Genomic DNA, 24,930 nt, shown 5'->3' with positions numbered 1-24,930 from the left:
CAGGCTGTAAAAGAGCAGAAGGGACAGCTAAGTGGTGCTAAGTGGTAGGCAGAGCACTAGGCTTGGAATAGGAAGATTCATCTTCCTGACTTCAAATCTGGCCTTAGACACTTACTAGCTGTGTGACCCTGAGCAAGTCACTTGATTCTGTTTGCCTCAGTTTCCTCATCTATAAAATGAACTGGAGAAGGAAATGGCAAAACACTCCAGTAGCTTTGCCATGAAAACCTCAAAATGGGGTCATAAAGAGTCAGACGTGACTGACCAACAACAAAAAAGGGCAGTAAGAATGCAGTAGGAATTCAGATAAGGAAAAAGTTACTTTCCACTGGGACAAGGGATGGCAGCATTCAAGATAGGCCCTGAAGGGTGGTGTCAAGGTTCTATTCAATGTGACAAGCATTGCTGAGTGCTAATGTCTGCCACTTTGATGATTCCCTACTCACCACCCTGAAGGCCTTCTTCCACTTGACCTACAACTGCCAGTCTCAAAGGTGGGTGATACCCACCATCCAGTTTCTCCACTTGTTGGGAGTTTGAACATGCAGGAAAGTTTGCTCACAAAATAACAAGAATTCCACAGGGCACTTTAAAAGGGTCTAACAGAGATACTGAACAGCCGGTTCAGGGTTAGGGCTAAGTGAAATGTTAGAATTGGAGAAAATACAATGATCAAGGAAGCAGAACATTAAGAGATAAGTTTGAAAGACATACTAGCACTAGGTATATGTGTCAGGCAACTGGAAGGGCAATGCTGAACAAGCCAGGTTTTCTTATTGGAAAATTTTGTCCTGCAAATTTCCAAGTTTCATTTGAAATGTTGATGAATTGCTATGCCCCACTCTAATTTCCTTATGTGTTAGCCTTGAGTTACTAATAGCAGCTACCTCTGATGGGCTGTGGGGGTAGTGGGGAGTGGGAGGTGGGGAGGCCAGTGAATCAAAATAGCAGTAAAATTTTCTAAGTAAAATAGCAACAGCAGCCTTCATTTACAGTATGCAAGCTGAATATGTTAAATTCAGCAAGTCCATTAAAAAAGAGTAATTCAGATACCTAACTGATTATATACTATGCTGTCATGGGCCAACGTAATAATATGTAAAGTAATGTGGTGTAGTTTAAAGCACACTGATTTCAACAAGCATTTGTCAAGCACTTACTATATTTCAGGGACACTATTAAGTGTTGGGCATACAAATAACAAGCAGAAAGAAAGACAGTTCTTGCTCTGAGGTGGGAGGGAGATGAAGATCCCAGCAGCTTGGTAGAGAAGGTACTGTAGACCTGTAGAGAGTCTGTGTGTCCTGGAAAGGAATGAAGGCCTAGCTGGCCTCTGAAAGTAGAGATCCTGAAAGAAATCAGCCAAGGGGGAAGGTACTTCCAAGGGGAGAAATAGTCAAGGGCTGGAGAGGTTTCTACAGCATGGTAGAGAAAGTCTTATAGAGAGAAATGTGTGACCTTTGGGCAAGTCACTTATCCTCCTTGGTTTTTAGTTTCCTCATCTATAAAATGAGGGGGTTGAAATAAATGTTCTCTGAAGTCTCTTTCCCCCCTAAATCAACACTCCTAGGGCCCTATGTGTGTAAACCTTAATATGCCAACAGCAAGAAAGATTAATACTTAACAAAGTTTTTCTGTTAAAAAGTTGTGTGTATTTTTTCATCCTAATGAGAAAACTGTAAGTGTATGTACATATCGACATGCATATATTTATAATAACCTCAATATGTGGTAATTTAGTGTTTTTGTACTATTTCTCTCTACAGCTCATAAGAGATGTAGTTAATGTCAGTGAAGCAAATCTCTCAAGACCTAACCCACCTTCTCTTGCCAAATATCGAGCTCTGAGATGCAAAATTGAGCATGTTAATGAGAACACGAGAGAGTTTTCCAAGGTTAAAGAAGAGGTATTGCAAAAAAATTATGGGTGAGCAAAAGATTAGTTTTTTGCATTGTATAATTAATTACACAATAATATATCAGATTTATATAAAGAGCACTATACTACCAGAACTGGTAACAGGTAACTTCAATAAAATCCTGACTCTTACCCTGCTGTTTCTATTAGATTTCTTTCTTTCCTGATATCTGCAGGTTGTTTGATCTTCTGTGTTTGATTTCCTGCCTTATTATTACACCTCACATTTTCTTTTTTGCAGTAGTTACATCTCTTTGAGAATTTAAAAAATCAGAGCATTTGAGCCTTGTGTGTTACAACCCGTTAATCTCTTTCTTATTACCTGGGTGGGGGGGTCCCTTAAAAATCGAGGTTAAAAATGGGAAAAATATGGGGCTGTGATTTGGATTTGGATTTTGTTTTTCTTTTTAATGTGGCATGAAAAAACTAGAATTGTAAACTCGGCAAAAACACACCTGGAAAAATCCAGACTTTCTGTGCTTTGTCTTTGTATTGTCCTTTGTCTCCTGTCATCCTCTAGTTTTATGGAAAGAGGTCTGGATTTTGGAGTTAGAGGAGTTTGGTTCCAATGTTGGCTCCTACTACTTGCTACTTACATGACCTCAGGAAAGTCTCTAAAGTCCATCCTATGATCCTCTTTATGATTATCTTTGCAAGAAACTTTTGATTGTTTTAGTGAGGCTACCACATAGATTTTGGAAAAGTATTGACCTTTTTTGCTACCTATACTCTACCTAACCACAAACAGAGGACGTGCTTCTGTTTATTCAGTTCCTCAGTACAAGCCTCCTAAATGCAATAATAAATCAGTGCTCAGACATTTGATATAACATTACAGTAGAGGATATTTCTTTCTCTTACTTTTCCTTGGTTCTTCAGGGTAGTCTTTAGTAATACAGATGATTTTTTGCCTAAACAGATTTGACATGTAGTCAATCTTCTTTTTGTCATTTGCTCTCTACTTTAGTCCCTCCAGAACCTCCATAAGGTTAATAGAGGGCTGCCATAGCAACAACGTGGGTCTTTGAAATACCCACAAGCCTTCAAGAATAACACTTGACCTCCCTACGGGGAGCACAATAAGTCTGAACTTCATCCCAAGAAAACTAGAATAGGTAGGCAATAGAATATGAATAATGTGAGTTGACTGAGTTTTCTGGATTGTGTAGTGCATGAGTAAAATCCGTTATCATGTGGTAATGCAATACTAGCTTATGGTGCTAATGGCCATCAGAAGGCAAGAATTTACTTAATATTTAGTTTTAAGTGACTTGAAGAGAGCAAATCAGTTCTCTTAGGGAATGATGATTCTCAGAAGATTTTCCCATGGGTCAAAATATTCATCAAATGCTAGAATCAACACTTATTGTAATTTTAACAAGATACAGCCCACTTTGATGCCCACTTCCAACAAACAGGTCTGCCCTCCCATCAGTATGGCTATAACCACTGTGATCAAAGGACCAATATTTAATGAGAATAGAAACAAACCCAGCCTATAGAGCTTCATAGGAAGTCACTTGCCCAACTTTATTTTGTTTTGTATAACCCCTGTTATATAACCCTTTTTATTTTGTATAACTCTTGGTGTAGAGTTGACCCTCAAGTCTTTTTTTGTCTTTGTGGTGAGTTAGTAATATAGTCTGAAGGTTCCTTTTATAATTTTTGCAGGCAGAATCCAGTGGACATCTTAAATGTATATCGAATTGGCAGAGTTAATGAAACTGTGGAATTTCAGAGCAAGCTTGGCAATGTGCAGTCCTTACTACATGGAACACCTGGGAGAAATATTGTTGGAATTCTTTCCCGGTACTCTATCTATCTTTATTTCACCCAAACTTTTTCAGTTTATTTTAAAGTTTTTCATATTAAACAAGAATTCCCTTAATTTGTTCCTAAAAATTATTTTCATCTTAGTTCTGTAATGATTTATTATTATACATGTAGAAAATCTGATGGGAAAACCAATATTTCCTTTAAAACCTTTCAGCCAAGGAAAAATTCAGTACCTTTGTTACTCAAATAGATGTGTTTTTAAAAATTAAGTTTAAAAATAAAGGAAGATATGAATTATTAGACGTATTATTGATATATCAATATGTTGATATGTACATATATGTGTGCATGTATTATAAATACATATGATTAAGATGAGCATTTGAGTATCTAAGATCATTTAAATTAATCAATCTATTCCCATTTATTTTAAACCATAAGAATAGTTTTATTAGAGAATGGAAATGGCTTTATTTTTCAACTGGTTTAGCAAATTGGAATTCTTATCTTTTTTGCCATGTGGACTTATATAACCTTCTCATTTATATCATAAACAGTTTGAAAGAATTAGAAGCTGTGAATGATAATAGGTTTTCTCTGAGCCACACAGAAAGTTCATAATAAAAGAAAAGGAATTCTTTTTTTAAAACTGAAGAAAATTATGCGGCAGCTAGGTGGCACAGTGGATAGAGCACAGGCCCAGAAGTCAGGAGGAGCTGAGTTAAAATCTGGACTCAGACCAAACACTTGACACTGGGCAAGTCACTTAACTCCAATTGCCTTAAAAAAAAAACTGAAGAAAATTACCATGACACTTATGGGAAATGAAATAGAAAGAGCCTGAGGTCAGGGAGAACTGTAGTCCAAATAGGGAACGATTATATTGATTCTATTGTGATGAGCAACTAGGGATATGATTTTTTAATTTAAGTAGTACCCTGACCTCTTTCCCCACCTTGATTAACTTGAAATATATCTTAAGATTTGTTTGGTTTATGCTTTTATGTGTGTATGTGAACTACAGTTCTGAATCTGAGATGAAACATTTTCTCCCCTACATGACTATGACATTCTTTCTTTTTATAGGGGATTGCTGTTACCCAAAAGATTGGTTGAAGATCATGGAATAGAAAGAACAGATTTTGGAAATCTTGGTAGTGGAATATACTTCAGTGATTCTCTCAGGTCAGTACAGTACTCCCAACTATGCTTCTCCTTCACTGTCATTATCAGTGAATAATTGAGTACCCACTAGATACTTCACTTTTTTTTTTCAGTTTTGTTTGTGGAATTTCCCTCCCAAGTAACAAATGTACTGTATGTGACTGATTTTTTTTTTTAGCATAGTTATAGTTAAGTCTTTTGCTTTTTGTTTGGGGACTCTGTGTGTGTGTGTGTGTGTGTGTGTGTTAGTTTGGAGGAATACTGGTCTCTCTGTCTTGCCCCAGATGGAAGAGCCCAGATTCCCACAATCTTGAGTCTACCATGAATCAACACAGGATCTTTTACCTGCTCAGTTGGACTTGTTTGCCCCTCCTTAGGCAGACTCTTACATCTTCCTGGTGCTGACCTTAGTACGGAAAATCTTCAGCTTGTGCCCATTGGAGCTCAGAACTGTTAAACTTGATCTACCAGCCTTTGCTGCCCAGCAGCAGAGACTATGAGGCTTTGCTCATGTCTTTTGTTTTCATAAATTTAGGGGAACTGATCTTTCAGTAATATTGATTTACTACAAGGTTATTCACCATTATATGTGGATTGTATACACAATTGGACTATAAGGAAAAGGTGTTTCTTCCTTTATATTCTTACTTATATTTACCTTTATACAAACTAATTGGCTGTCAATTGGGGTGGGAAGGAATGTTATCCAATTTAATCAACTCTGCTAAGTCAATTTTTCTCACAATGATAATTAAAACAGTTTTCTCTAGGTAAACTACCAACGAAACTATAACCTTTTTGACTCTTTCTAAGAAAAACTAGCAAAATGGGGGATTGTAATTAATTAACTGAATTTAATTAATTGTATAAATCTTCATCAAGAAAAGAAGCTAATCTCTAATGAACTGTCTCCACCTTTCCTCTATTTCTTTTTTGAGCTATATTTATTGACTTATAATCTCAAAGTGAACATTGGTTATGAAATATGAATGTATTGGGTTCATTTATAGCAAAGACCTCTGTTGTTTCATTTATGTCATTTAAAAAGGTGCTATAATCTGGTGCTTCTGGATTTTTTTCTAGCTTCTTGAAAAGTTGTATATGCTTTGAGTTCAAACCCCACCCTTTAGTTTTGCTATTAAGAGTAAATATACCTCCAAAAAAGAAAGCAATTTGCTTGGATTTCATAATTCTTAATAAATATTTTTTTACTAATATAACTAAGTCCATTGATAAGATATATACATTATTATATTGTCCTTAAAAAACAAAAGCATACAAGTGCGCTATAATGGCACGTATTCTTTCACATGTAGTGCAAGCATTAAGTACACAAAATCAAATAAAACAAATGGCACTAGATTCCTGGTTGTTTGTGATGTTGCCCTTGGATCCTGTATGAATTTGCACAAGAGAGATTTCTCATTAACTGAGCCACCGCCAAGTTACAACAGTGTGCATGGAATTCGGAGAACAGAACATATCATCTCAGACTTCGAGGTATTTATATATTAATGCAATCAGGTGTTCTATTGAATATTAAAAGAAGGGTCTATAGTTATTCTAGTCCCTTGAATCAAATATGTTGATGTTTAAATAAGTACAATACAACAAATGCATATTAAATGTTCATGACAAAAGAACACTGTGCTAGGCCCTGGGCCAGATGGAAAATTTAGATCAGACATGGTCTCTGCCCTCAAGGAGCTGGTAGAACTAGTAGAAAATGGATTTAGAACTATGAGGCAACTCAAAAGTCATATAGTCCAGCAGTCCCCTCACCCCTATTTTATAATTGAGGAAACTTCAGTTCTAGAAAAGATAAGTGATTTGCTTAGTGACCCTGCAAGTTTGTGGTAGAATGGGGATTTGAACCTGGACTCTTCACTAAGAATCCAGAACTCTCTCCATTGCACGATGTCCAGGTTGATGGAACATGATTACATATAGCTGGAATATATCCTATTTTATGGCAAATGTATTAAAGGCACACAGAAGTGCTATGTAAGACCTGAGGGGGAAGAACATTATTGATTGAAGGATCAGAGGAGGCTTCCTTAAGGAGTTGGGCTTTAAAGGATAGGTAGGAATTCAACAGGTGAAACGTCGAGAGGATTCCAGGAAAAAGGAATTCTGCAAGCAAAGCCATGGAGACACAAGAGTACATCGTGTATTTAGGGGGCAGGAAGTAATTATTTGGCTGAAATACAAAATAAAGGGTAGTGAGATAGGGATAGGGACTGGACCTGTGATTTCATTTGTATATGAAATTCACAGGTAAGGAAACTCCCTCTTCCAATATAGGTCAACACTTTCTGTACAACTTCTCTTTTTTCTTTTTAAATAACTTTATTTATTTTTGGTGAGGCTCCTATTGGAGTTACGTGACTAGCCCAGGGTCACACAGCTAGTAAGTGTTATGTGTCTGAGGTCACATTTGAACTCAGGTCCTCCTGACTCCAGGGCCAATGCTCTATCCATTGCACCACCTAGCTGCCCCTTTAATAACTTTTTGTTGATGTATTTTATTAGTTCATCATAATTTCCCCCAGTGTCCCTTTTTTTCTTCTTCCCAAAGAGCCATCCTATATAATAAATAGTATTTTTGAAAGAAAAAATATTTAAAAAGTAAAAGAGGGGAAAAATCAGTGTAACTTCAATTTATATTCTAGAGAATTGTCTAGGGGCTGCCAGGATGCATCTCAGAGGCAGGATTGGATCCCTACTCTTCCTGACTTCAAGATCCACTCTCTATCCACTTCTCCATACCACCTGTAAGGGAGTATAATACAAGATTGAAAGGATAGAGTTTATAAAAGAGATTTCTCATACTACCTTACCTCTCTATATCCTCAGATATTTTCTATCAATAACACAGTCATGAAATCCACATTATTATGGGCTGGTTGTGTTAACATAAAATTCTAAATCAGCTTATAAATATACGTTTTTATGAAAACATCTACTATTGTAATTTTTTCCACCAATTTATTAAGGATTTCATTTTCCTTGTCCTAGGATGATGAATTTGTTGTATACAAAACCAGTCAGGTTAAAATGCAATACCTTGTTAACTTTTGTGTGCCTGGAGACCGAGTAAAGGACTTTTGTCCTTGCGCTGATACTGAGTGGGAGAAAAATAGACATGAGATTTTAAATGATCATTCACAACTTAAAGGTAAGAGTCTCTAATTTAATTAATTCATTTTTCTAAGCACATTTACCAAACACCTATATTTGGTAATATTTATAGAACAGAATCTTACTCCAAAGTCTCCTCGTTGGGTGAAAGTAACCCAGAATCTCAAGACCTAGGGCAATGAAGTGCAAGCTCCAGCTACTCTACCATGCTGGAAAGTCTTTGAGTATATATAGTCTTAGTGAAAGACTGTCTGCTTTAGGCTCAGCTTACATACAGAGATGTTGAACACTAGTAGGTTGGCCACTTGGTGATGAATTTCTTGGGCAATGGCACACCATAAAACAAAGAAAAATATAAAATGGCCTTCATCTTTGTATGACCTCTTTCCCCTTCTACAGAGAGAGTGGCAGAGTGTTGGAAAATGGGGAAGAGAGACGTTAAGAATCATAGTTTTTCAGATTGTCTAGAAGCCTTAATTATTGGTACTCTAGAAGTGAGATCTTTGTTCAAAAACCAAAAAGTAAGTATTGCTGGAGGAACTAAATCATACCAATCTTGACATTCTCTTATTCCCCTTCTCTCCTACTTTCCTGTAGGGTAAGATAGATTTCTACACCTAATTGAGTGTGTGTGAAATTAATTGCCTCTTTGAGCCAATTCTGATGAGAGTAAGGTTCACTCACTCCTCCTCTTCTCTCCCATCTTTCCCTCCACTGTAAAAGCTTTTTCTTGCCTCTTTTGTATGAGATAATTTACCCCATTCTGCCTCTCCCTTTCCATTTCACCCAGTGCATTCCTCTCTCCTTAATTTTATCTTTTCAGATATCATCCCTTCATATTCAACTCACACCTGTGCCCTCTGTCTCTATATACTCTCTCTAACAATCCTAATAATGAGAAAGTTCTTATGAGTTACAAATATCATCTTCCCATGTAGGAATGTAAACAGTTTAATCTTATTAAGTCCATTATGATTTCCCTTTCCTGTTTACCTATCTATGCTTGTATTTGAGTCTTGTATTTAAAAGTCAAGTTTTCTCTTCAGCTCTGGTCTTTTCATCAAGAATGCTTGAAAGTCCTCTGTTTCTTTGAATGTTTTTTTTTCCTCTAAAGAATTATACTCAGTTTTGCTGGGTAGGTGATTCTTAGTTGTAATTCTAGCTCCTTTGCCTTTCAGAATATTACATTCCAAGCCCATGATCCTTTAATGTGGAAGCTATTAAATCTTGTCTTACTCTGACTGTGGCTCCATGATATTTGAATTGTTATTTTCTGGCTGCTTGTAATATTTTTTCCTTAACCTGGAAGCTCTAGAATTTTGCTATAATATTCCTAAGAGTTTTTATTTTGAGAGCAGTGGGCTTTTGTACCTCCTTTTCCATTTGTCCAATTCTACTTTTTAAGGAGTTTTTTTCTTCAGTGAATTTTTGTGCCTCTTTTTCCATTTGGCCAATTCTGCTTTTCAAGGCATTCTTCTCCTCATTGGCTTTTTGTACCTCTTTTACCATTTGGCCTAGTCTGTTTTTTTAAATGTTATTTTCTTCAGTATTTTTTGTGCCTCCTTTACAAACCTCTTGACTTGTTTTTCATTATTTTCTTGCATCACTCTTATTTCTCTTCCCAATTTTTCATTTACCTTTCTTATTTGATTTTCAAAATCCTTTTTTGAGCCCTTCTATGGTCTGAGAACAATTCATATTTTTCTTAGAGACTTTGTATATAGGAGCTTTGACTTTGTTATCTTCTTGTGAGTGTGTGTTTTGATCTTCCTAGTCACCATAGTAACTTTCTATGGTCAGAATCTTTTCTGTTGTTTGCTCATTTTCGCAGCCTATTTCTTGACTTTTAACTCTTTCTTAAAGTAAAAACTCTACTTCCAGGGTAGAGGGCACATTGTCCTAAGCTTCAGAGGTTTTGTGCAGTTGTTTTTAGAGATACTTCTAGGGACCTTTAAGTTTTCCATTCCTCAAAGGTGGTAAGATCTAAGGAGAGGTGTGTATACTATTCTTCTAGCCTGTGCTCAGGTCTGTGAGCAACCACAAGCACTCTTTTGGAATTGTGACGAGGGTCCCCACTCCACTGTGGCCACAAGCTGGGTTCAGCTGGTGCTCCTCCTTGCCCTGGAACTGCCATCTAGGGCTGTGATCCAGACCTGAGTATGAGCAAAGCAACAAAGTCCTGCCTCAGTGCGAGCAGAGAGACCCCTGTAATCACCTTCTGATCAGTTGTTCCAGCCCCTTACTATCTGTGGCTTGAGGGCTCTGGAAGCAGCCACTGCCATTGCAGATTCAGTGGCTCCAAAAGCCTGCCTCAGGCCTTTTTGCTTGGGCTGGGTCTGTGCTGGCACAGCCCGTTCTGAACTATGTTCCATTCTTACCCAGGTGTGACAGACCTTTCCTCCTGATCTTCTAAGTTGTCTTTGGCCAGAAAATCATTTCACCCCACTCTTTTGTGAGTTCTGCTGCCCTAGGATTGTTTTATGGCATTATTTAATGGTTTTTGGAGGGGTTTTGGAGAGTGCTCAGGCAAGTCATTGCTTTTTCTCTGACAACTTGGCTCCACTTCCCCCAAAAATGTTATTACCACAAGTTTCTCTGATAAAAGCCTCATTTCTCAAATATATACTGAGTATAGAACTGAGTCAAATTTTAAAAATCAAAATCAAAATTTCAAAATTTCAAAAATAAAAATAAAAAATCCATTGCCCCATTGATAAATGGTAAAGGATATAAACGGTTTTCAGAAGAAGAAATCAAAGCTATCTATAGTCATATAAAAAATTCTAAATCACTATTGATTAGAGAAAAGCATATTAAAACAACTCTGAGATATTACCTCATACCTATCAGAAAAGACAAATGATGGAGGAGGTGAGGGAAAATAGGTACATTAATGAACCATTGATACAGTAGTGAGCTGGTCCACCCATTCTGGAGAACAGTTTGGAACTAGGCCCAAAGTACTATAAAACTGTGCATACCCTTTGACCCAGAAATATCACTACTAGATCTCTACCTCAATGAGACAAGAAAAAAAGGAAAAGGACTTATATGTACAAAAATATTTATGTCAGCTCTTTTGGGGGTGGCAAAGAATTGGAAATCAAGGGGATGCTCATCATTTGGGAAATGACTGAATAAGTAGCATATAATTGTGATGGAGTACTTTTGTGCTGTGGGAAATGATAAGGGGGGTGGTGTCAGAAAAAGATGGCAAGATCTATATGAACTAATGCAAAGTAAAGTGAGAAGAATCAGGAGATCATTGTGCACAGTAACAGTGATGTTGCTGTGATGATCAAGTGTGAAAGACTTGGCAACTCTGATTAGTACAGTGATCCAAAACAATTCCAAAAGATTCATGATGAAAAAAATGCCATGCGACTCCAGACAGAGATAATTGACAGACTCTGAGTGCAAATTGAAGTGTGATTTTCTCTATTTTTCTTGCTTTTATTTTTTGAAATATGGCTAATATGGAAATGTTTTATATGATTTCACATGCATAACTGATATCATTTTGCTTTCTTCTTCAGTGGGCAGGGGAGGGTGTGGGAAGAAGGAAGAGAATTTGGAACTCAAAATTTAAAAAGAGTACTAAAAATAAACATGTAATAAAATTTTAAAATATCTTTAAAAAGAAAAAATGAAATATTTATATCATAGAACTCATATAATACCTTGTGAGTTATCAGATATGTAAGCAACCAAAGAGTGTTCTTAAATTTAATAGTGAGTGTTACAAATCCTAGTGGTATACTAAAGAATAAATTTAACTTTTCAAGAAATACACTTGGAATTCAATTTAAAAAAAAAAGAAAATGCTGAAAAGAACATTGAGAGAAGAGAAGGGGGGGAAAGTTCTTAAATTTTTAAAGAAAAAAATATTTTTAGGGGGCAGGTAGGTGGTGCAGTGGATAGAGCACTGGCCCTGGATTCAGGAGGACCTGAGTTCAAATGCGGCGTCAGACACATAACACTTACTAGCTGTGTGACCCTGGGCAAGTCACTTAACCCCATTGCCTAGCCAAAAAGAAAAAAAAAAAAAGAAAAATATTTTCTCCAAATGCTGCCAACTCTTTGCTGTTTAAAAATTTTATTTATTTAAACTTCATCCTCTGCTATTTGAAATAAATTGCTATTTCTACATTTGCCATAAAATATAAGTGTATTAAGTTAAGTAAAAGTATCAATAGGCAAGGTAACTAAACAATTATACTAAGCAAAGACACTTTAAAAAAACCTAACAATTGAATTGTTACTATTTAGATTATGCGTTACCAGATACTGACCCTTTCATCAACATAAAAGCTGGCCTTCAGGATCTCTCTGGGATTCAAATCCCTCTTGAAGAGATTCATATCAAGGGAAGAATAATGGACTTCATAGCCCAGGTATGGTTTATATTGTTGTACTGTATTTAATAAAGAACTGTACTCAAATAATGCAGCAATAAGATTCTAGATCCTCTGAATTTTATTGCATTTTTGTGATCACTTTGAAATTCTTACTTTTTCAAAAGTAAATTATTCTTTCTATAGTTACACATCATTGGATCCTGACACTAATTGCCTGATTGCCTTATAAATTTAAAAATCCCTTATGAAAATAAGAGACTTAGGATCGCACAATCACAGTCACAGAATCTCAGAGATTCTGAGAACAGGGGACCTCAGATGCAATCTAGTCTAATCTATCCCTGACCATGAAATCCCTCTATTCCATCAATTTCAAGTGATTATCCAGCTTTTTCTTGAAGACCTCCAGTAAGAGGAAACCCATTAGTTCCCAAGGCAGTCCATTTCACTATCAGGCAGCTCTAATCTTAGGAACTTTCTTCTTCAATCAAGCCTAAATTTTTCTCTCTGCAGCTTCCACCCATTACCTCTGGTTTGGTCCACTGGGGCCAAGCAGAACAAGTTTAAATGTCTTCTACTTGAAAACCCTTCAGAGACCTGAAAACTATTATTAGTATTGTTAGCCCCTAAGTCTCTTTTCCAGGCTAAACTTCCACATTTCCTTCAACAAGTTCTTCTATGATGTGATCTTTTCAATCCTATCACAACCCCATTTGCCCTCTGCTAGACATACTTCAGTTTGTCTACCTCCTCCTAAAATGTGGTGTCTGTAACTGAACTTAGTGTTCCAGATGGGGTCTGATCAGGGCAGAAGTACAATGGGATTATTGCCTAGACCTACATACTCTGCCTCTCTTAAAATAACCTAAAATCACATTAACTTTTTCTGCTGTCATGTTAACCATTTGAATCATAGTGAATTTATAGTCTGTTTAAATTCCCTAATCCTTTTCATGGACAGCTAAGTAATGCAGTGGATAGTGTTCCAGGCCTGGAGTCAGGAAGACTAATCTTCCTGAGTTCAAATCTGACCTCAGGCACTTACCAGCTGTGTGACCATGGGCAAGTCACTTAATCCTGTTTACCTCAGTTTCCTCATCTGCAAAATGAACCAGAGAAGGAAATGGCAAACCCCTCTACTATCTTTGGCAAGAAAACCTCAAAAGGGGTCACAAAGAATCTGACACAACTGAAACAACTGAACAACAACAACCACCTCTTTTCACATGAATGTTATCTACTCCTGCCTACATAGTTCTGTAATTGTGAAGACCATTCTTTTGAATAAAGATGTTGGTTGGGGTGGAGCCAAGATGGCAGACTAAAAGCAGGAAGCCACCTGAGCTCTTGCAAATTACCCTCCAAACAACATTAAAATAATGCCTCAAAATCAATTCCGAAATGTTAGAATCAACAAAAGGACAAGGTGGAACCATTTTCCAGCCCAAGACAACTTAGAAGGTTAGCTAGCAGAAAAGGTCTGTCTCAGCAGGGTGAGAGTGGAATACAATTCAAAACAGGCCATGCCAGTGCAGGCCACTCCCCTACAAGCCAACAGCAGACCTTGGAGACAACTGAATCAGTGCTCTTAGCCCACAGACGGTAAAGGGTGGACAGCTGGTCAGAAGCAGATTGCAGGGATTTCTTCCTGGCACTTAGAACTCTGTTGCATTGCCCATACACAGTTCCAGGTCACAGTGCCAGGCCAGGGAGGAGCACTAGAACGAGTCAGGACACAGTTGCAGGGCAGAAAAGAGTGCTTGCTCACACACCAGAGTATAGGCCAGGAGAGCAGTGAGCACATGTCTCCTTAGATCATACCACCTTGGAAGAACCAAAAACTTACAGACCCTCCAGAACTAGATCTGAAAACAGCAACACATAAAATCTGAAGGTTGGGACAGTGCGCCCTCCACCCTGGGATAAGATCTCAACTTCAACATTAAATTAAAAGTCAAGAAATAGTCAGGAAAATGAGCAAATAAACAAACAAGAACCTGAAATAGTGACAGAGATCAAAACATAATCTCAGAAGGACAGCAATGTCAAAACAGCTACATGCAAAGCTCCCCTCCCCCCCAAAAAAAGGTGACTTTGTCTCAGGCTCATAAGAATTCCTGGAAGAAATCAAGAAGGATTTAAAAAATCAAATAAAAGAGATAGAGGAAAAATTGGGAGAAAGAAATGAGAATGATGCAAGAAAATCGTGAAAAAAAGTCAATAGCTTGGTAAAGGAGGTACAAAAAAATGCTGAAAAAAATGACACCTTAAAAAACAGAATAGGCCAAATGGAAAAAATGTACAAAAATTCACTGAAGAGAAGAACTACTTTAAAGTAGAATTGGCCAAGTGGAAAAGGAAATTCAAAAGCTCACTAAAGAAAATAAGTCCTTTAAGATTAGAATTGGGCACGTGGAAACTAACGACTCTATGAGACATCAACAAACAATGAAATAAAATCAAAAGAATGAGAAAAAAGAAAATGTGAAATATTTCATTGGAAAAGCAAATTACTTAGAAAAAAGATTAAGGAGAGATAATTTAAGAATTATTGGACCATCTGAAAGCCATAATCAAAAAAAGAGCCTAGATATCATCTTTCAAGAAATTATCAAGGAAAATTGCCCTCATATTCTAGAAACAGAGGGTAAAATAGAAATTAAAAGAAATCTACCTATCACCTCCTGAAAGAGATCCTAAAATGAAAACTCGAGGAATGTTATATCCAAAGTCCAGAGCTCCCAGATCAAGGAGAAGATATTGCAGGCAGCCGGAAAGAAACAGTTCAAATATACTGGAGATGCAATCAGGATAGCACAAGATTTAGCAGCTTCTACGTTAATGGAGCAGAGCACTTGCATTATGATATTTGAGAGGACAGAGGAGCTAAGATTATAACCAAGAATCACCCACATTGCAAAACTGAGTAGAATCCTTCAGGGGAAAAAATGGATATTTAATAAAATAGAGAACTTTAAAGCAATCCTGATGAAAAGATAGGAGCTGAATAGAAAATTTGACTTTCAAATACAAAATTCAATAGAAACATAAAAAGTTAAAACATGAAAGAGGAATCATAGAGATTCAATAAGGTTAAACTGTTTACTTCCCTGAATATGAAAATGGTACTTGTAATTCCTAAGAACTTTATCATTATTAGGGCAATTAGAAGGAATATATATATAGACAGAGGGCATGGCTGTGAGTTGAATATGATGGGATGATATCCCAAAAAATAAAATTAAGGAGTGAGGAAGAGGGATGCATTAGGAGAAGGGGGAAGGGAGAGGTGACATAAGAGGTATGAAAGAGCTTTTAGGGTGGCAGGGAAGATGGGGGTGGGTGAGCAATGCTTGAACCTGACTGTAATTGGAATTGGCTCAGAGAGAGAATAACATACACATTCACTTGGGTTTAGAAATCTATTTTACCTTCAAGGAAATGGCAGGTGAGGGGCTGATAGAAGGGAGGGCAGATTGGGAGAGGCAGTGGTCAGAAGCAAAACATTTTTGAGGATGGACAGAGTGAGAGGAAAGAGAGAGAAGGATAAATGGGGTGGGGGGGCTAGGATGAAGGAAAATACACAGTGATAATAACTGTGAATGTGAATGGGATGATCTTACCCATAAAATGGAAATGGATAGCAGAGTGGATTATATGACTTAGACGTAAAGTGTGGCATGGAGTAGTTTACCTGTCAGATCTATGGGCAATTTATAACCAAACAAGAGATAAAGAGCATTAGAGGGTATAAAATGAATAATTTTGATTGCATTAAATTAAAAAGGTTTTGCACAAACAAAACCAGTGTAGCCAAGATTAGAAGGAAAGTAGAAGAATGGGAGAAAAAATTTTACAGCAAGTTTCTCTGATAAAGGCCTCATTTCTCAAATATATATAGAGAGAACTGAGTCAAATTTATAAAAATAAGAGCCATTCCCCAATTGATATATATGGTCAAAGGATATGAATAGGCAGTTTTCAAATAAAGAAATCAAAACTCTTTATGGTCATATGAAAAATGCTCTCAATTGTTATTGATTAGAGAAATGGAGGTTTAAAAAACTCTGACCTCACACCTCTCAGATTGACTAATATAAGAGAAAAAGAAAATGACAAATATTGGAGGGATATGGGAAAATTGGGACACTAATGCACTGTTGGTGGAGTTGTGAACTGATCCAACCATTCTGGAGCACAATTTGGAACCATGCCCAAAGGTCAATCAAAATGTGTGTGTCCTTTGACCCAGCAATACCACTACGAGGTCCATATCCCAGAGAGATTTTTAAAAAGGAAAGAGGAATGTACATAATATGTACAAAATATATGCAATATGTACAAAAATATTTATAGTAGCTGTTTTTGTGGTAGCAAAGAACTGGAAGTTGAGGGGATGCCCATCAATTGGGGAATGGCTGAACAAGTTGTGGTATATGATTGTGATGGAATACTATTGTGCTATAAGAAATTGCTAGCAGGATGCTTTCAGAAAAACCTGGAAAGATTTACATGAACCGATGGAAAGTAAAGTGAACAGAACCAGGAGAGCGTTGTACACAATAACAATACTACTGTACAATGATAAACTATGAATGACTTAGCTATTCTCAGCAATACAATGATATAAGACAATTCCGAAGGACTTCGGATGAAAAATGGTATCTACCTCCAGAGAAAGAACTAATGGAATCTGAATGCAGATTGAAGCATACTTTTTTTTTACTTTCTTTATTATTCTTGGGGTTTGTTTTGTTTTGGTCTGTTTTCTTTCACAACATAACTAACATGGAAATGTTTTTCATGACTGCATCTGTATAACCTATATCAGATTGCTTGCCTTCTCAATGAGATGGGGAGAGGAAAGGGAGAGAGAATTTGGAACTCAAAGTTTAAAAAAAATGTAAAAATTGTTTTAACATGTAACTAGAAAAGAAATAAAGATGTAGGTCTTCACATTTATACTTACTGAATTTTATTTGTTTGTTTTGGCCTGTCATTCTAGCATCTAAGGAGCTTTTTGAATCTTGTCATCCACCATGTTAGCTACCCCTACTAGCTTTGTGACACCTACAAATATGATAAATATGCCTTCTATTGCTTCATCCAAGTCATTGGCAGAAATATTGAGCTTCACTGGATCATGATATCCTAGAGGCCTCCCTCCAGGTTGACATCAACCTATTAATGACTAGAATTTTAGTTCAATTACTGAGCCGTTTCTGAATCTAACAGTACTGTCATCCAGCCCTCATTTTTCCATATTATCCATAAGGGTCACGTAAGATACTTTTTAAGTGCTTTATTGAAACCTAAGTATATTATATCTACTTAAATTACTGTTACATTCTAACACATATTCAAAGTATGTGAGGGGAGGGTTTGGGGGGGTTATTTTGTGTAGTCAAGAAGCAGGGAACTAACAGGTCATGACATTCACACCATTTTACATTATCTAGTTGATGATCAGTTATCATCAGAGAGGTAGTTACTTAAATTTCATATGATGAGACCACTGTGGGGAAATTTGCCCCTAAATTACTCATATTTCAATATTTCAGGTAACTATGTTTTTGTTGTAGGTATTCCCACTATTGATACAGATTACCGCCCCTCTATAACTTAATATGTGATCTTTTGAGAGGTGTTATGCTGAAAAATTTGTTGCCTAGTAACCAACCTAGTAATGTGTCTTTCTAAACTTACCTAGACTTGACCTCAGGTGTCAAACATCTAGACTGTTGCTAGACTCAAAGTTTTTCCACCATGGAAGGACCTGCTGGTATTTGTGCTCTGCTGTTATTGCCTTCAAGAGCCCAGGGTCACCTCCGTGTCATAAATGAGGCATTGGAAAAGGGACTTCAACAGAGAAAATTACTCATACTTTAAAACAAAACAAAAAACCTTTTAGTTGAATTTGTGGCTGGGCTTCCAGCCCATAGACTACCCTTGACCTACAAACAGAAGCTCTATAGTAATGTGACTTTGTGCTTTCCCAGTACATTTTTACTGTGAGCTAGAGATATTTCTTCTTGGAATGAGATCAGTATTTATATCTTGTTAATTTCATGGCCTCTGCCAAGGTTATGAGTCTTATTCTGAAATGAAAAGCGCTGAGATGCCAAACTCCTTTTTAAGCAGCCTTGCTATGTCATTGGATTGATACAGTTTCTGTCCTAGCAAAAGTACCTTTTTCTACCATTATTAAAAAAAATCATCAAATGACAAATTAAGAGGACCACACAGCTGTAGTTCCTGACCTTTTGACCTTTTAATCAGGGATACTGTAGCATGAAGACACATGTATAAGAAGTACATAAATCAGGACAATTACCTTAAACCCAGTTGTGAGTGGTTGGTTGGCAAAGCAGATCCATCAAATATAGGTCAAGGGTAAGTCCTTTTTTGTGTGAGTGCAGTATGAGAGTAAATATCAGGAAAAGCAACCATGAGTGCTCCAAATGTAGATTTACTGAAAGTAGGGCTAACTGCAGCTATTCTTAGTAGGGCTAACTGTGGACTAGATAGTGAAACAGTTTGTCTTTGTTTGGAGCCTCCAGATTTTTTCTCTTTTGGAAAATCAGGGTCATGTTTTCTTATCTCAAGTGAGTCCTGTGATGCTTTTCATCATAAATTATAGCTGGTATGGTTTTTTTTCCCCCATTTCCCCGTGAGTCTTTCTTTTCTTAAAAAAGGTTTTTTGCCCTGATTGCTTAAAAAAAAGTTTTTACAAATGTCCCTTTCTTTTTTTTCAGCCATCCTTGTCACACCCCAATGACTCCCTCATTTGCTAAATGAACCCTTTCTTGTAATAGATAAGTATGGTCAAGCAAAACAAATCAACATGTTGGCCAAGTCTTGAAATATATCCCTTTTCCAGACTTGTAGTTCATCACTTCTCTGCCAAAAGGCAGGAAATATATTTTACCATAAGTCCTCTGGAGCACTAAAAGGTCCCTGCAATGATCAGAGTTTTGAAGTCTTCAATATTGTTTTACTTGACCTTATTGTGGTCATTGGGTAAATTGTTCTAGCTCTGATTTTAGTTCACTTTGTATCAATTCATACAAGTATTCCCAAGTTTCTCTAAATTCTTAATACTCATTGTAGCATACAGCACAGTTATATTCTATTACATTCATGTGCCACAATTTGTTCATCCATTTCCAAATCAATGGGCATATACTTTCAGTAAGTCAGTCAATAAATATTAAGCACCTGCTATGTGCCAGGCACTATGCTAAGTGCTAGAGATATAGAGAAAGGGAAAAGACAGTCTCTGCTTCCACTTCTTTGCTACTTCAGAAAATTCTTCTATAAATATTTTTGTGCATGTGGCTCTTTCACCCCATATTTAATTTCTTTGTTTTATATATGCATATTAGTGGTATCAGGGCAGCTAGGTGGCATAACAGATAGAATTCTGGGCCAGGAGTCTGGAAGACCTGAGTTCAAATGCGGCCTCAGACCTTACTAGCTGTGTCACCCTGGGCAAGTCATTTAGCACTGTTTGCCTCAGTTTCTTCATCTGTAAAATGAGCTAGCGAAGGAAAGGGCAAAACACTCTAGTATCTTTGCCAAGAAAAATCCAAAAGGGGCCATAAAGAGTGAGACATGACTGAAAACGACTACATAACAACACTTAGTGTTATCACTGAGTTAGAGGACACATTTAATGACTTTTTTTTTATAAAATTCCAAGTGCTTCTCCAGAATGGTTGGATAAATTTCCTCCTACAGTGCATTAGTGTGGCTGTCTTCCCACAGCCTCTCCAGTATTTGTTACTCTTATCTCTTGTCATCTTCCTCCATCAGATGCGTATGAAGTAGAGAACTTCAGAGTTGTTTTAATGTGCAGTTCTCTTATTGTTAGAGATTTAGAGCACTCTTTAATATGGTTGCTGATACTTTATATTTCTTCTTTTCAAAACTTCCTTTTCTCAAAGAATATGAACAGGAAGTTTTCAGATGAAGAAAACAAAGCTATCTATAGTCATATGAAAAAATGCTCTAAATCACTATTTATTAGAGAAATGTAAATTAAAACAACTCTGAGGTACCACCTATCAGATTGGCCAATATGACAGAAAAGGAAAATGATAAATGTTGGAGGGGAGAATTGGGACACTAATACACTGTTGGTAGAGTTGTGAACTGATCCAACTATTTTGGAGAGCAATTTGGAACTATGCCCATGGTGCAACCAAAACTGTGTGTACCCTTTGATGCAGCAATACCACTACTAGATATGTATCCCAAATAGTTTTTTTCTTTTTTTATATATAAATTTATTTATTTTTAGTTTTCAACATTTACTTCCACAAGATTTTGAGTTCCAAATTTTCACCCCATCTCCCCCCTCCCCCCACCCCAAGATGGCATGCATTCTGAATACTCCTTCCCCTAGTCTGCCCTCTCTTCTATCTCTCCACCCACCTTTCTCTTATCCCCTTCCCCTTCTATTTTCCTGTAGGGCAGGATAGACTTCTATACCCCATTTCCTGTATTTCTTATTTCCCAGTTGCATGTGAAAACATTTTTTAAAAACATGTGTTTTTAACACTTTGAGTTCCAAATTTTCTCCCTTCCTCCCTCCCCACCCACCCTCATTGAAAAGGCAAGCAACTCAATATAGGTTGTACATGTGCAGTTATGCAAAACGCTTCCTTAGTAGACATATGGTGAAAAACTAACTCTATTTCCCTTAATCCTATCCTGCCCTCCCATTTATTCTATTCTTTCTTTTGACCCTGTCCCTCCTCAGAAGTATTTGCTTCTGATTACCCACTTTCCCATTCTGCCCTCCTCTCTATAACCCCCCTGCTGTCTTGTCCCCTTCTCCCCCTATTTTCCTGTAGGGTAAGAGAGATTTCCATACCCAATTGAATGTGTATGTTATTCCCTCCTTAAGCCAAATCCTATGAGAATAAGATTCTCTCATTCCCTCTCACCTTCCCTTGTTTTCCCTCTACTATAAGAGCCTTTTCTTTTCTGTGTTTTTTTGTGAAATAATTTACCCCATTCTACCTCTCCCTTTCTTCTCCTAGTATAATCCTCTCTCATCCCTTAATTTTGTTCTCCAGATATGACCCCTTAATCTTCAACTCACCCTGTGCCCTCTATCTAACCTATCTATCTATCTATCTGTCTATCTATCTATCTATCTATCTATCTATCCATACATATAATTTTTCCCTCTCCAACTACCCTAATACTGACAAAGTTCTAATGAGTTATAAATATCATCTTTCCATGCAGGAATGTAAACAGTTCAACTTTAATAAGTCTCTTATGATTTCTCTTTTTCTGTTTATCTCTTCATGTTCCACTTGAGTCTTGTGTTTGAAAGTCAAATTTTCTATTCAGCTCTGGTCTTTTCATCAAGAATGCTTGAAAGTCCTCTATTTCACTGAATGACCATTTTTTCCCCTGAAGGATTATATTCAGTTTTGCTGGGTAGGTGATTCTTGGTTGTAATCCTATCTCCTTTACCCTCCGGAATACTATATTCCATGCCCTGTGGTCCTTTAATGTAGAAGCTGCTAAATCCTATGTTATCCTGATTGTGTTTCCACAATACTTGAATTGTTTCTTTCTGGCAGCTTGTAATATTATCTCCTTGACCTGGGAACTCTGGAATTTGTCTACAATATTCCTAGGAGTTTTCCTTTGGGGATCTCTTTCAGGAGGAGATCTGTGGATTCTTTCAGTTTCTGTTTTGCCCTCTGGTTCTAAAATATCAGGGCACTTTTCCTTGATAATTTCTTGAAGGATGATGTCTAGGCTCTTTTTTTGACCACGACTTTCAGATAGTCCAATAATTTTTAAATTCTCTCTCCTGTATCTATTTTCTAGGTCAGTTGTTTTTCCAATGAGATATTTCACATTGTCTTCTATTTTTTTCATTCTTTGGGATTTGTTTTACAGTGTCTTGATTTCTCATTAAGTCACTGTCTTCCAATTGCTCTATTCTAATTTTTAAAGAAGTATTTTCTTTAGTAATCTTTTGGACTTCCTTTTCCATTTGGCCAGTTTTGCTTTTTAGGACATTTTTTCCCTCATTGGATTTTTGGACCTCTTTTGCCATTTGGGTTAGGCTACTTTTTAAGGTGTTATTCTCTTTAGTATTTTTTGGGGTCTCCAACAAGCTGTTGACTTGTTTTTCATGAGTTTCTTGCGTCACTCTTATTTCTCTTCCCAGTTTTTCCTCTACTTCTTTTACTTGCTTCTCAAAATCCCTCTTGAGCTCTTCCAAGGCCTGGGACTGATTCATTTTTTCTTGGAGGCTTTCGATGTAGGAGCTTTGACTTTGTTGTCTTCTTCTGGTTGTATATTTTGATCTTCTTTGTCACCAAAGTAAGATAATGTAGTCTGACTGTTTTTGTGCTGTTTGCTCATGATCCCAGCCAATTACTTGAGTTCTAAACTGTTTGTTAAGGTAAGAGTCTGCTTCCAATGTAGAGAATGTACTGTCCCAAGCTTCAGGAGTCTATACAGCTGTTTTCAGAGATACTTGTAAGGACCTGTAAATTTTCAGTTCTTTCAAGGTGGTATGATAACAGGCAAGGTGTTTACTCCTTTCCTGGCCTAGGCTCTGGTCTATTAATGACCACAAGTACTCCTTTCTGTCCCGGAACTGTGAGGAAGGCTTCCTCCCCCAAGCCACTATAAGCTTCACCAGGCTAGCACTCCTCCTTTGGAGTCTCCCCAGTGAAATCACAGATCCAGTAAAAAAAAATTATCGTATGTTTCTACAGTAACTACATTATGAGCAATATTGATAAGAAATAAGAATTTTATTATAATTCCTCCCTTGTTTATTTTAAAGCTTACTTGTGTTATCCTTTTTTTGTTATGACTAATAATTATATTTTAATGCTTTACTTCCCCTTAATGGAGATATTTTAACTGTAAAACAATATAAATTTTCCTCTTTATCATTTGTCATATATTCAATGCATATAAATATATATGATATGTACACTTAGGTAATTACAATCTTAATGCTTGGAGTTTCCCTGCTTAAAAATACATACATACATACATACACACACACACACACACACACACACACACGCACGCACATATATATATATATATATATATATATATATATTTCTATGACTTAAATCTTAAAAACTGCCTTGAGAAATAGGTAGCAATTATAGGTTCATCATTAGTAGTAAGTAGACCCTTCAAATTATGATGAAAGTATATATAGGATTTAGGATGTACATATGCTATATAAAGTATAAAATGGATATAAAGTATATATAGGATGAAAGGATTTCAAGTTAGATGGATCCTTAAAGCTCATCTAGTGTAACCCTATTGTATTATATATGAGGAAACTGATCCTCAGATATGTGAATTGACTTCAGCAGTTCACACCAATTCTAGCAAGTGGCAGGGCTAAGCCTAGAATTCTGGCTTTCTTTTACAATACTTTTTCTTTAAAAAAAAAAAAAGAGTTTTGTTAACGTCTTTAGTCTTCACTGGTCATTTCTAACCAACCCCCCAACCCCCTCTATATTTAACCCTGCCTTGTGACAAAGAAAATCAATTAAACTAAGCATTGTTGGTGCACACCTATAATCCTGCTACTGAGGATCCTGAGGCCAGTGAATCACTTGAGTTCAGGAGTTCTTAGTTGTAATAGAATTAAAGTCAATCATGTATCTGTACTAAGTCCATCACCAATATGGTGGTGATAAGGAGAGCACCAACCTGCCATAAGAGGGTAGAACTAACTCAAGTCAGAAAGAGAACAAGGTGAAGCATCCCTGTTGACCAGAAGTGGCGTCAGGACTATCAGAGGCCACTGCACTTGCAGCCTGGGCAAGATGGACTGACCCAGACTCAAAAATGAAACAAAATGTTAAGCAGACATATTTGATTCAGTAACTATATTTGACAATGACCTAGTAGTCTACCACTTCTCTCTCATGAAGGTATGATTTATTACCTATTCTCTGGATCTTTGTTGGTTTTACATTTACTCTGAGTTCAAGCATTTTTAAGGATCTTCTCATTTATATAAAATACTTTTCCCCACTATCGTGCTTTTTAAAAAATAAATTGTAAAGTTCTATCAAAGTTGTTATTATCGTTGTATTAACTCTGTGGGGATAAGACATGCCCCTGTCAGGTAAGCACCAACTGCTTACAGTTAGAGCAGACTGCACGTTTATGTGTGATTCAGGATCTGCATTACACATCTCGGCCCTCAGTCTGTAGGGCCCATGAGAAAACTAAGGCACATAGCAGAGCTAACACATGCTGTCTAAACCCAAAATATGCAGTTTGTGTTGGCCACTTTTTGCAAAAATAGTTTTTGGAAACATTTCATTAACAAAGTGGATCTTGTTCTGTTTCCAGATCATTGTTTTCCAAACATATACCAATAAGAGTCATCTGCCTATTGAAACAAAGTATGTCTTTCCCTTGGATGCCAAAGCAGCTGTGTGTGGATTTGAAGCTTTCATCAATGGCAAGCATATAATAGGAGAGGTAAAGAGGAATGAATGAATTACCCTCGTTCTGCTCTCTCTGCAGACACACCCTCTTTTATTT

At 36.8% G+C, this 24,930-nt stretch overlaps 1 protein-coding gene across 1 annotated transcript in view; it reads left to right on the top strand.

The window, feature by feature from the left end:
* Positions 1-24,930, top strand: part of PARP4 (poly(ADP-ribose) polymerase family member 4) — a 99,655-nt gene that overhangs the window by 27,817 nt on the left and 46,908 nt on the right. The window contains 7 exon segments of the mRNA XM_020968809.2: positions 1,767-1,927; positions 3,590-3,727; positions 4,781-4,879; positions 6,175-6,358; positions 7,877-8,036; positions 12,269-12,393; positions 24,736-24,867. Of these exon segments, the coding sequence (XP_020824468.1) occupies positions 1,767-1,927; positions 3,590-3,727; positions 4,781-4,879; positions 6,175-6,358; positions 7,877-8,036; positions 12,269-12,393; positions 24,736-24,867 (999 nt within the window).

This window comes from Phascolarctos cinereus, unplaced genomic scaffold (genome assembly GCF_003287225.1).
Source record: "Phascolarctos cinereus isolate Bilbo 61053 unplaced genomic scaffold, phaCin_HiC Scaffold_726;HRSCAF=1367, whole genome shotgun sequence".
Lineage (NCBI taxonomy): Eukaryota > Metazoa > Chordata > Mammalia > Diprotodontia > Phascolarctidae > Phascolarctos > Phascolarctos cinereus.
Note: the sequence above shows the minus strand (reverse complement) of the source record. Positions and strands in the feature narration are given on the sequence as shown.